General features: G+C 33.6%; 1 protein-coding gene across 8 annotated transcripts in view; it reads left to right on the top strand.

Moving 5' to 3' along the window:
* Pcdh7 (protocadherin 7) overlaps positions 1 to 14,177 on the top strand; it is a 397,839-nt gene that overhangs the window by 9,038 nt on the left and 374,624 nt on the right. Inside the window, exon 2 of one of the 8 annotated variants that reach the window (XM_046423820.2) lies at positions 1,329 to 10,011. The exons of the other annotated variants lie outside the window; for them this stretch is intronic. Within the exon in view, the coding sequence (XP_046279776.1) occupies positions 1,329 to 1,364 (36 nt within the window). The 3' untranslated portion in view covers positions 1,365 to 10,011. Of the gene's footprint in view, positions 1 to 1,328; positions 10,012 to 14,177 lie in introns of those variants that run through there. 8 annotated transcript variants of the gene reach the window in all.

Genomic DNA, 14,177 nt, shown 5'->3' with positions numbered 1-14,177 from the left:
GTGTAAAAATGTCTTGGAATTTATAATTCAAAAATTTATAGATTTTAAAAAGAAATTAATAATTTCCGCCTATGTAAGGTAGCAGTTGATATTCATTAAAGTAACTTAACATAGTTGAGAACATATATTCAACAAGTTCATTGACAAGATTTTGAATTTTAGCAGGACAGTGACAACATATGTAAATTCCTGCTTAGAATTTACCATACCCTCAATAAAAATGTATTTTAATAGAAAAGAATAAAAATATTCTATATGTTATGTATGAAACTTTCTATGCATTCTAATTGAGATAATATTTGGCCTTTTCCATCAAGAGGAAAAACTCCGTTTGGTTTCTGAATTCCTTTACATTCCACTCACTTTGCAAATACATTTTACCTTAGTAGAATCCTTGGTACATAAACAACAGTGAACTGATTTTTCCTTTCAGTCTGTTTACTAGAAATTTTTAGAAGAATATGACATTTTGTGATTTTTCAGTTGGCATGTTCCCTTGTTAGGGAGTTAACAATCTAATGTATTATTTATATAGGGATAAAATATAGATTATGGCATTTATTAAGTTCAAAAATAAAATCCGAACTTAAAAAAGAAAAATGTAGCATGAGGAAGTCATCGTTTTTACATAGCCATCAATGTTACTAGACATTTTAATATCACTAAGTTATTGGTGGGAGGTAGGGGGTTAAGTTGGAGTTGGTATAGGAAATGTAGTGTAATAATCATTTATTTATGTTTAAGGTGTATGTAACCGATTTTTAGACTATGGCAAGGTTCCCCATTCATTTATTTACTATGTCTCTATAGAAAGAGTAAGATCTGTTCAGATATATCTGGAGTAAACTCTGCCTCTCTTATTGTCTCTAAAAGCCCTTAAACTCTTTTCTAAAGCAGGGACTATGTTTCGGTACATTACACAGTGCTTTATTTAGCATTAGTGTTTTGGGAGAAATCACATTCCAAGAAGAATTGAGCTGAACCCAGTAAAACTAATCTTAATTATCACTTCTGGTGAATTAATGTTTTAAAGGCGGAATAAAGGTTTATTTTCAGGAATTCAGTGATGTTTGTATTGAACTCAAATGCTGTGTACAAACAATGAAACTATTAAAGCTTCCAAATAGAATTTCTCTGACAAGTTAACTTTGTTCCCCTGAGTTTATTATTTACAAATACATAATTTGCAAATAATTTTTTTTCTCTGCTCCCAAACCTCTTTCATAGCATTCCAATTGAGCATAAAACATGGGGGAAATTTTCATCATGATTTCTTTTTTCTTTCTTTTTTTTTTACCTGCATAAATCTTTTTTTTTCCTTCTTTCAGATGCATCTACATCCATACATTACTGTGTTTGGCTGAATTCCACTCTTATATGATGCTCCATTTTGCACCATACTGTGATGACCTTGCTACTCCGAAACCTGCTGGAGCCTGCCCTTGGCCGTGGGGTGTCAGCCAATCACTGCATGTTCCACTTGTACATTTTATTTTCAACTTCTTTTTCCCTCTCATTTAAGAAAAAAATAATATTAATTTAATAAACTTATAAAAGAGACAGTATTAATACAGAAATTTGCTACAAGTAGATTCTAAAGTCACCAGGAGTTCCATTCTAAAAGGGTTAGCACCTATATCCTAACAGTGAAGTCATTAGAAAAAAAAAAAAGAAAATCCAAACACGTAATTCAACAATAATTTTAAACGTGGGCTTTGTGTGAACAAAGCAAAATTAGGTCTGTTGTGTGTCTATACATTTGTCTACATTAAAGACTGACTTTAAATAAAAATCTAAATTAATATTTTTGAAATGTCATGAGATCACAGCTTGTTTTTCAGGCCAGATAGTTATGTTAGAGGAAAAAAGAGTCTTTTGATTTTTCTGTGTGTGCACCTCTAAATGCCATTGTGTGTATCTGTGTTTGTACCCATACCTGTATATGCAAAGACTTTGAGCAGTATTTATAAAAATGTTAGTTATGAAACAAATTTGAGAGTTTGATTTTGTATTTTTTATCACAGCATTGCTATAGACTGATTTTTCTGTAAGTCCTGAATTATTGACCAAAGTATGTCTAAAATTTTCAAGGCTTTTTTTTTTTGACAAATTACATAAGAAAATTTCAAAAATGTTGGCTAAATTCACTTAAGTCACTTTAGTTACATTGAGAAGGAATATGTGGCTTCCTGTTAATAAATTTAATGGAAGGCTATTCTATTTAATGTCAGATGGCATAAACTCCAGCAGTTCTAACAATTCAGCATGCTGCACTATTGGGACGGTGACTGGATTTTAGTTGTTTGAAAGTCTAGTTAAGTCAGGACCTCCTCTGGATGGCCCCGTAATTCTCCATGTTTATGTATTTATGTGTTTATTTGTTATGTTGTATGCATTTATGTGCTTAAAAACAAGTATTCTATATGTAAAGTTTGATTATTTCATATACATTTACCACATCATCTGCCCTATTAAAATTTGCTACAAGATTGGAAATTCCAAAGAAGAATGCCAAATTTTTATGATTTTTGTTTTGTTTTGTGAATCAAAGTCAGTCTAATAGCCCTTTTGGAAAAAAATAAATAAATACAGGAATGCCATTAAAACGCAAAGTAATAGGAAATACATTATTACCCATGCAAATCCCAAAGGTCTGCTAGTGGATTTTTATTCTATTAGCTATTTATTTAAACCTGCAAAAGGGAAATTGTCTCAAGTATCATTGAGACAACAGTGAAATTCCTCAATAAAACTTAATTATCCTCAACCTCTCATTTTGTTTTGAACATAAGGGCCAGTACAAGAGGCTGGCTAAAGAACCCTTACTACTTCTGCTTCTTTCTTCATCTCAAGAGGTAAACTTCCTCTGATCAACTTGAAGTGTGAATCCTGTAACAAATCAGATCCACTCAAATACTAGTTATTAAAAAAAAAAAAAATCAAAGTCCAAAATTTGTGGTTCCTTGAAAGTACAATTCAAGGCGTAGAGGTAAGATTTAGGAATACCTTCATACAGAACATTCAGAGTTGGCATTTAGGAATAGGTTGTGATACACTCTTGGAGGATTCATCAATTTATCGGGTTTCTAACCATAAGTAGAAAGATATGAAACAAAATAGAAAAATCTGGAGTACATGGCCATAGGAAGAAACACTTGTCTTGGGTAGACTTTTTGTTTCAGTTGTGTTTGTGTGCCTTTGAGTGTCTTGTTCTTGGTTCCTATGTTAAAAAAAAAAGAAAGAAAGAAAAAAGAAAACAAAACCAAAAAATATATGACTATACATATATATATGTAATATTTATATATATATGTAATATATATATATATATATATATATATATATACACACACACACACACACACACATACACACACAGGCACATATTTATCTATCTATTTCATGGTGGAAACAGTTTGAGAATCGTACTCTTCACTGGGGTAGGAAGTTAAGACTGTTTTCTATTGTGATTAAAATATGTAATAAATCAAAGCAAAAAAGAGGATTTTAGTGCATTATTCAGCTGAATCAGAATAATCAAAAGTATAGTTTTTATAGCAGCATTAACCATAGCAAAATTTTTTTTGAGAAATTTTTTTTATCACTTCCTTGCTTCTTGTGTGTGTGTGTGTGTGTGTGTGTGTGAGAGAGAGAGAGAGAGAGAGAGAGAGAGAGAGAGAGGAGAGAGAGATTGGTTCAAGACATAGACTTTCACTGTTTCCCCATACCCCTGCTCCTGATTATTGTTACCAATCTCAGGTCTTTTGATCAGTCTCTGTTATAATTACTGGAACTTATGAATAAGGAGATAACCCTATTGATTTTAGTATTTGAATATTTTATTTTAAATTGAAAGACAATAATTAATTCTCCCTTATAAAATCTAAGGAGGAACATGGTAATGCTGGTGACCAGTTTATTTAGTTCATTCATTAAAGTTTTTTCTTTTAGTAGAACTTATGTCAGCCCTGGTCTTGGTTATGCAAAGAGTAATGAGTCTTTGCCCTCTTAGAATGAATATATTAGAAAGAAGATTACAGAACAGAAAAATGATGATTTTTTTTTTTATCATTCCTCTTACATTTCAATGTGTTGGATACATGTTTGCTCACTTGTTACTCAGAAAAAACTGTGAGGAAGAACACCATTATTTTTCCTGAGATGAGGATAGTGAAGCAATGAAGGTTTTTATGACTCTGATGGAATTAACTACACAACTTTATAAAATATGAAAAAAAATATTCAGTCAGAATTCAAGAGTACTAAAAGCACTTGAAGGAAACTTTAAGATTTGTGGAGTTTTTTTTTTTTTTTTTTTCTGTTTTGTTTGTAGTGATTGGGATGGAACACCAGGGACTCATGCATACCACACAAGCCTATCACCACTGAGGCACATCCCCAGGACAAGACTGTTTTTAAATAGAGTTTTCTTTCAGACTTCTCTGCACAACGTCTTCCCAAAACAGAGTCAGAATTCAAGAGTTCTGAAAGTATATGAGAAAAGTTGTAAAATTTGCATTTTGTAATAGGGTATATTTTCCAGACTTCTCTGGACAAAATCTTTGCAAAAAGAAATCTTTAAAAAAACAGGCTGTTTTTTAAATGTTTCCCCCCACCCCAGAAGTCACACACTGCACTTCATACTTTAAAGGAAGGAAGGAAGGTAGGAAGAAAAGGCATCGTGGGTGTAATTTGGGTGTCTAATTAATTAACTAGATGTGTATAAGTGATTTTTAAAAGAACCCAATCAAGAATTAGGCAAATTGCTTTAACCCAAACTTTATTTTTGAGACATTTTTTGGAAAACTTATGAAGGTCCTTAGGAAGTGCTACTACTATTAATACTACCTCTCAGGGAATAAAATTTTATCTCTACCTTTGCAATAACTTTCCTTTGATGTGTGTGATTCTTAAATCTCTTCATTTCATAGATAGCATATTGTTTTGCTCTATCTTTATTACACAGTGCAAAACTTTGGGAAGGAGATAAAATGATTATTACAAGGTCCCTACCTTCCATAGATGAGACAATACAAAAAACGATACACATAAAACGGGAAATACGTGAAGGTCAGAGTGACTGCCCCTACATTTGTCTTGTCCATCATCATAGTATTTCCTCATGCCCAGGATCATGCCCAATTTACAGGAGACACTCATAAATATCTGTTGAACAAATGAACAAAAGTTGTGGACCTTGATGCTAGGTAGCCTGTAGATTGTATCTGGAATTTGGCATAGCCACTTTTTTTATCAGGTTCTGAGCTCTTCAGGAACTGTTACTCTCCCTGCTGGGAGGGTATACCATGATGAAAGGTTACCTGCTGGGTTGGCTGGAGCCCCAGTCTCCACTTCCTAATTTATGCCTCTTGTTTCAGTAGCATATGAATAATTCTCTGATTTCTCCTTCTTCCTTCTTGGTGGTGGTGTAAACACCAGACCCTTAAATAAGATAAACTGAAGCAAATGTTTAAGGCAAGTGAAGGAAGCACTGGTCACCCTGAAGATTCTGTCTTATTTTGAGGGGATATAAAAGAAGAACCATGCAAGCATATGGGTTTTCAGTATTTTTCTGGGGATCCTTATCTGGGGAAAAAATAGATACATGTACGCCCAAACACATGCACAAATTTCTGTGTCTGTCAATTTATATATTCCTGCATATTTTATTCACTCACTGTGCCAACTCATGCTCACTGATAAAGTTTCCATTTTCATTCAGCCCTTGACAGTCATTTTTAAAAGGTGATATGTCCAGCATGTCTGTGAAAGGAAACACATACTCCATTTACTAAAGAAAGGCCTAAAAAGGGAATACACTCTTAGTTCAAAGTGGTGGGCAGTGAGACAGGAGCAGAGAAATGCCTTGCAACACAAAATGACTCCTAAGGAGGCTGGAAAGGCCTGAGGAGCTCCTCTTTGAAATCGTGAATGACCTGTGACCAATGTCTGTTTCAGTCTTTAGCTCACCCAGGTGCATATTGCTAAAAGATAACTAAGTCAGCACATTGCAAATATCAATAATCCTTAAGAAGTAGGAATTTTGCTTGGGGCATAGAGGAAAGGTGGGCAGCCTTTCCCAGCTTGGAAGACAGAGGAGTCAGTTAAAGCACTTAGTGTCTCCAACTCCAGTATTGAGTCAGGAGGTAGGGGGATTACATCTGAAAGGACCATTCAGGCCTGACAAAGGCAAATGTTTGTGGCCTTGAGTTTTGGCCCTGGAGAATTTAAGGATTCCACTAAATGTCATGGCTTGATATGATTGCAAGATTAAGAGTGAAAAAGTGGTAACTTCCACTTTATTCCCTTTAGACCAGGTGTTTTGAGTGTTTTGGGTTTTGTTTTCTATTTTTAATATCCAGTTCAACTGCTCTGTCTCCACTAATTTTCTGCTCCCATACTTTTAAGAGAAAGAACAAAGCAGTACAAAACCTGCATGGCAGATAACCTACCTCTCCCTACTATTATTATTAGACTAGTGTAATAAAAATTGTTGTCACTTATTAAGACATTATTGTCAGCAGTTGTTTCTTATCCTGGTTTTAACTTGAGGAAGCTGAGATATAAGAGGATAATAGCATTTTGTTCGATGCTGGGAGCAACTTCAGAAAAATTCATTTGACAAAAATCTGTGGAATGTTTACAGCAGACCAGATGTAAAATGCACCGGCTCCCTTCATTCCTGGTTGGGTGGGCTAAATATTTCAAGATTTGAGAAATAATAATTTTACTTAATAAGCTATAAATTTTAGTAAAACAATGAAGATTAAAAGGAATTTGAACTGTTTTGGTGAAGAATATTGTGCTTATTTCATAATGTGCTACAAGCCTGTGCTAATCAAATATAAGAGTTGTGTAATTCTGTTTTGCATAAATATCATTACAAATGCAGATTTACTTGCCCCATTCTTAGAAATTTGATTCTAGGACATTAGTGCTTTAGCCTAGAAACCTGAATTTTTAATGTTTTCCTCCCTTCTCAATTCTGGTTGCAGATGCTAGGCCAGACAGTGAAATTTCTAGGTTATAGGCCTTGAAATTCCTAACTTCTGCTTACTGCTGCACTCCTAGAAGGTCTCTAGAAAAAAAAATGGGAACTAGGTGAGGCAATCTGAAAAAAATCTACCCTCCATCCCAGCTGTCACTAGTTGGCTGATGTAACCTCATGTAACCCCTTCAAGTCCTGAAGCCTCTAGAAACTCCTCTTCTGTCATTTTACATAATGACCCTAGTGCTGATTATATGACAGGGTTTATGGGGGTCACATGAATCATTTGAGAATTTTTGAAGCACTATCACAACTGACATAATATTTCTAGTCATCCATGAATTTCTCTAAACACTTTGGAAGGTGCTTTTACACTTTGGTCGTATTTTCATTGTATTTTATTTTTAAAAGACTAAAAGAATATTTGTCCTAACCACATGTTCAAACCTCTGCTTGTCTCTTAGCCTGGTCATCTTCCAAGTTGTGCTAATCTGGTACCAAGGTGTGACTATGTGTGGCTCTCTACATATGCTATGAGGCACTGGTTATTGTTAAAAAGACCTCCAGGACTTGAAGCTCATCTCTCTGTAGTGAAGCAGGAGTGGTAATGGCTTCTGGTTGTAGAACAGTTAGTAGAGGAGAGGCTCACAACAATTCTGAAACATCATTTTTGACAAGTTTTTAAAAATCCTATCACTTTTCAACCGTCATTTCTTCTTGCCATATGATCTTTCCTGGGACATTATCTTTCCCTTCCTGTCCAGCAACTAAAAGTAACAGCTGTCATTTATGAAACTTTTATTCTGTGCTGATGATCACTGTGCCAAGGGCTCTGCTGTATTATATCATTTACTTCCTCCAGCAGTCCTAGAAACAAGTAATATCAGAATCTCCATATGACACAGGAAACAGGATAAATGGAGCCTCTCCAAATTCCTGGTCCCTCTACTATGGAAATCCCCTCCAACAGACTTTTCTCTAAATATATGAGAATTTGTATTATTGTAGTCTTCCTCATAGATTTTCATTTACATAGTTACATTTTTAGCTTTGGTATGATTTTCTAGTCCACAATACCTGCTCTGAATTCCCAGCAGGTTTAGTAGAGTCTGTATTAGTCTACTCAGGCTGCTATAACAAAATACCATAGACTGGGTGTCCTAAATACTTTTTTTTTTCAGTTCTGGAGCCTGAAATTCTTAGATTAAGATGCTGGCAGGCGTGGCTTTTGGCGAGGCCTATCTACTTGGCTTGTAGGCAGCAGCTGTCTTTCTGTGTCCTCGTATAACCTTTCCTCTGTACATGTGCACAGAGAAAGCTCCAATGTCCCATCCTCCTATAAATTCTATCAGATTAGTACCCTAACTTTATGACCTCATTTAACCTTAAAGCCTTATCTCCAAGTATAGTCACATTAGGGATTAAGACTTTAATGTGTGTACTTGGGGGGGGGGGGGACACAATTCAGTCCCTAACAGAGTCTATTCTTGGTCTAAGCAAGAATACATTGGACAGCATCATCCTTTCCTCGCCAGCTTGTTATTCATTACATACAGTGTGAGCATTCGTGGGAGAGTATTCCTTCCACTTTTCCTTTCCAGAGGAGCTCCAAACAGCAACCTTATAAATGTGTTCTTACAATTGATGAAGAATGGGAAGATTTGCTATGGCTTTTGTGAAAGATATGTGAATCTGTAATACATATGCATGTACAAAAAAGTTTAAAATACACTTTGGCTTACCACATCTAAATTTTATGCTCATAGTTAAATACTTTCTGCCATTTCTAGCTTTCGTGGAAATTTGTAATATTAAGTAACATCTTAGTTATTACAATTTTACCCACCAATAACTTCTTTTATGCATATTACTTAAAGTAACATCGAAATTTGCATAAAATAGTACAAAATTGTTTCATGAATGAGTTTTTGTTTGTTCGTTCTATCTTTCTTTCATTTTTTAAAATTTTGGGTGTTTAACCAATGATGTATCCCTGGTCCTTTTTATGTTTTTATTTTGAGACAGGGTATTGCTGAATTGCTTAAGGCCTTGATAAATTGCTGAGGCTGGTCTCAAGCTTGCACTCCTCCTGCCTCAGTCTCCTGAGTTGCTTGGATGAGTTATTTTAAATTACAATATTAATATTTAGTGCAAACCATCTAATACATTTTCAACATGAAAATCCAAATGAAAAGCAGTAGGAATTAAATGGAGAGGGAAGTGAACAGAAATGTAGACTTACTAATTCTTTTTTTATAAGGAAAATCTCAGTGAATTTTCTGCATGGTGGCATCAGTGATTGTACAGGGACCTAGTGGTTCTGATTTCTCATGGCAGATGGAAATGACCAGGTGTATAACCAAGGCTGAATCCCCACTCCCAGAGACTCCTCTGTAATTATTATTTTTAACGTGGGTAGTAAACTTTTCACAATGAGACGCATCCATGCACAAGTCAGGGATTATGCTTTCATTCACCTATTGTGCTTTTTTATTTTCTTAATAAAATTAAAATGTCAGGTGATAAGATACATACAGACTAATCTGAATCTGGAGCTCCATAAACATCCAACATGGTGAATGCAGGGGTGTCCTTGTAGGGTGATAAACCATAAGTTCATCAAAGTCTTGAAGTACCACTCCCACCTTTTTTCTTTGGTCAGTATTTCCAGGCAATGAAACATTAATAGCTGAATGGAGTTTTCCTAAGAAGTACCTGTCCAAGCTTCTAGATCTGATTTTACATTTGACTACCAACATTTTTTAAAAAGGAAGTTTAACATACCCCTGTTCAGGGAATATCACTAATTATTTAATTGACAAAGATATATTTTAAAAACTCCCTCTAAATGTTTTTTTTTCTAAATATTTTACTGTGATTACAGGGATCAATTTTAGATACAGAGATGGCATTTCTAGAGAACATTAGGAAAAATGTTGATAATTACTGTTTTTCTAAACCAATACAACTGTTTGGTCAGGAACACTAAAATTTGCTTTGTTAATAAACTTGTGGGGTTTTTCTTTAATGTACATTTAATAAGTTATATATATATATATGTATGTATATATATAACTTTACATGTATGTGCATATAAATGTATATATAGCATATGTATATACATATACAGGCACACATATGTACAATGTGTGTATACACATGCAGAATGTGTATACACACAGAGAAGTTATGCAATTAATATCTCTGTGAGCAGATATTTATTGAGTGACTACTATATGCCAATTATGATCATGGTACTATTCTAGACCCTGGAGAAATAGCAATAACAGAAACTGACATAAATGCTTACCTCTTTGGAATTTCAGTTTCAGTGGAAAAATATATAAATACTAAGAGTAAATGTATATTGTACACTATATTTTGAGTATTGGTCAACATATTTTATACACATTAATATTCATTAAATAGGCATATCAGCCTTCCAGTGTTCCTATGGTTACCTTAATTTTGCAGATGTGGAAAGTGATGAGCAGTGAGTTGAGTAATTTGCTCATAGTTACAGAAGCTGTAAAGTGGCAGAGCTGAGGTTTAAGGACAGGCAGTCCAGCTACACAGGCCACATGCTCAGTCTCTGTTCCTGTGTGAAGTAGAGGAAACGTGTCTGTGACACAACCAGCTATTTCTGTGGGAAGGAAATTCCATCTTTTGCTTCTCTGAAAGGCTTCTGTGATATTCAGCCTTGCTATTTTATTAACTTACTATGTTCTTGATATTAGGTCATTCAATTTATTTTTTTAATAGTATCACCTTAAACCTTAAAATCGAAGTGCAGATCAAAAGATAGGAAGGTGGAAATTAGACCAATTGATGTTCTTCTTCCTTCTACTCATCCTGTGCTATTTGAAAATGACATAAAATATATTTTTCTTTTCATTATTTTAATATTTTTTTATTTTATTCAGTATTTTCCTACTCTGTTTTGTACATCATTGGTGCAAATTGGAAAAACATTTTTTAAAAAGTTTTGAATTGCTATTTGATTCAGGACAGGAAATGCCTTTTAATGAAGAGCAAAATTTTGACCCAAAATTTGTAACTAGTACATTTCATTTACCTTTTACAAAAAAAAAAAAAAAAACATGTATTTCTCTTGATTTTTAGTGTTCACAATATTTGAAAGAAAGTAAAGTGAACATAAATTAACATAATATTTTAGAAACTTTTTTTAACATTTCTTTAAATTAGGTGCTTATTATTAACCATTCAATTTAAATATGACCTACAGTGTTTTCCCCTTATCTTCAGGAGATATATTCCAAAATTCCCAGTGGATGCATGAATTTGCAGAGAGCATGGAATCATACACTTTATGCTGTGTTTTTTTTCTATAATACATATCTTTGATAGAATGTAATTTATAATCAAGCACAGTAAGAGGTTAACAACAATAATTAATAATAAAAAGAATAATTATAACAGTATACTATAATAAAAGTTATTAAAATTTATGCATCATTTATTTCTGGAATATTCTACATAATATTTTCAGACTGCAGTTGACTATGGAAACCATTCAGTAGGATGGAATATGGTTTATCATGTAAGAATCTTTCTTTTAAAATATATTATCATTTTATTTTTTACAATTTACATAGTTTTAATGAAACATATTTAGTTGGCAAAAGATGTAGATGAGTAGCACTAAAGTTCATTTGAACTTGATCCTTTTTTCCTTTTTTTAAATCATCCCAGGGATGGAAACCAGGGCCTTGGATATGTTAGGCAAGTGCTCTACCACTAAGCTACATCTCAGCCCTGTAGTCAATTCTTTATGAAAATAATTGTATACTAATTTTTGATCGAGGTAGTGTCTTAATGTGTCAGTAACAGTTTTTATTGTTGGATTTTCCTTTTTACCTAAGCAGCTTTCCCAAATATTCATCATTGAAATAACTGTGTTCCGTTGTATAATACCTTTGCATACATGAAAACTGAATCAATCTGAGTATTAGTAGAATAATTTAACATTTCAAGTACCAAAACCAATGAATTGATTTCTGATACTATTGTTTCCTCATTCCACTTAAACATTTGTAGAATTTTGTTTCCTCGACAATGGATTAAAATATTGCCAACATTGCAGTTATTTTTCTATTAGGGAAAATAAGTCCCAGTTAATGCCCAGATCCCACTTGAATTCTTAACAGCGTGATACACCACCTCCCTGTTATTCTCATGAAAGTTTAACTCCAGTTTATAAGCAGCCACCTTAAAGGCACAGGACTCTAGAAACTGATCAGTGTTTGTTATTGGCTTACTAACTATGGATCTCATAAATATATTTTGTAATTACTAAATCATTAGATTATAAGAAAATTAGGGGTAGGAATAATTTGGCTTGATTTGGAAAGGTTGTTCAATTTAGTTTTTGAGAATTGACAATTAGTTATGAATCTATAAACTTCAATAATGGTATTGGCACACTTTCAAGAAGGGGAAAGAGAAGATTGAGGATGTAGCTTGTTTTGCATAATTACACTGTAAGAACTTGGTGAAATCCACTAGTTGTTCTGTATATATAATTATCACTCTTTCAAGAGGTTTCCTGGATATACCTTGAGATTTTTGTGTGTGCATTCAGACAATTGGGAATTGTTTTCAGTCCCCACTAATAAGTAGTACGAACACTAACCTTACCAAGTAAGCAAGCAATAAAAGTGTGTGCTTATGAATTCTTAAGAGTTCATGGCTATTAATCTTGAAGTTGTTGATCATTCTCTTGTAAGCTAACAATTATCACTAGAGCACAAAGCCGGGGATTCAAATGGTAAACAAGCATATCACTGTTGGCTAGCTTCAGAAATGGCTTAATGAAGAATTGAGTTTTATGCTATGTTTATGATTTCAAATATATAATAATTTTGATAATTATTTGATGAATGTACATCAGAAGGGACTTAAAGTGCCCGATGTCCCTACCATGTTACACTCCAGTTAACAAAACAGCATCTGCACAGAGTGGAAGAACAATAGACATGGCTTGAACAAGCAAAATGGTCTATATATTACTTTCATGATGTTCACATACATATGTCTGTATAAATTTCTCAACTCCACTTCAGAAATGCTCATTGCTACATTTTAGGCAACAAAGATGCCCTGCAGAGAAAATGATAGTGATTTGTATGAAGCCTAAACAAAGAAAATCCAGAAGCATTTATAGTCTTTAATTATTGTGTCGTGTATACTCTTGGCACTTAGCTTGTGTTCAGAGTTGACCGGTGTGATGCTTTTTTAATCTCTGGTGTCTGTGAGGAAGCAGAGTGCTGCCACTTGAACTACAACTTTTGTTTTGATGTTATTTAATATCAGAAGGAAAGAAATTATTCATCACATACTACTTTGTATAAAAATAAATTGAAACACAGAAGAAATCCTCACATCAACAAGCATGGCTTGTAGCATAATGTGCCTGTTTGGGTGGGTACAATCCTGGCTTGGAGGCAGATGCAGATTTTACAAGATTTGTTTTGGTTTTGATCTCTGATGTTGAACAACTTTTCCCTCTACCTTTCATCTTAACTAATTCATTTAACACTCAGTGGGAACTGTGAAAGTCTGACCATGAAACTTGGAATATTGGTTAGTGTGATTTCTGTTACACATTGTGTAAAGAAAATACATATGAGGAGTATGGATGGAAAAAAAAAATTGAAAATGAAGTAATGGTGCCGCGAGTTGAACTTAAGTATTTCCCTAGAAGAATTAAGTTTTTTTTTTTAAAGAATATTTTGTTACCAAAAATAATAGCGTTGTCACATTTCATTCCTAGCACTGTTCTGTGGAGAAAAATTGAAAACATTGTTTTATCACTCTGAGACAATGCAGAAATATTTTATTGAAGAAAGGAGAAAAAAATATGCTTTAGAACCAAAGAGGAAAGTCTCAATTTACAAAAGGAAAAAAAAAAAGAATCAAGGATTTTGCTCAGGGGTCCAAAAAAATGTTTGGCTTATTTATTTTTTATCACTTAAGCTGGTATCTTGCTGGGCCTCTTTATTGAATAATTGAAAAAAATTGGGTAGGGGAGGGACTTTTTCATCAAAGGCAAAATATAGTGAGAAATAAAAGTACTAAGGGAATATAGATAGGAAGTTGTATCTTTCTGTACTTTCATGATTGCCTACATTTCTTCCTAAACTTATAGTTGAAAAGCACTGAAAAAAAA

Source organism: Marmota monax, unplaced genomic scaffold, assembly GCF_021218885.2.
Source record: "Marmota monax isolate L192 unplaced genomic scaffold, Marmota_monax_Labrador192_F-V1.1 WCK01_AAM20220418_F8-fsc00009, whole genome shotgun sequence".
NCBI classification, from domain to species: domain Eukaryota; kingdom Metazoa; phylum Chordata; class Mammalia; order Rodentia; family Sciuridae; genus Marmota; species Marmota monax.
The sequence above is the reverse complement of the archived record's forward strand: the minus strand, read 5'-3'. Positions and strand labels throughout refer to the sequence as shown.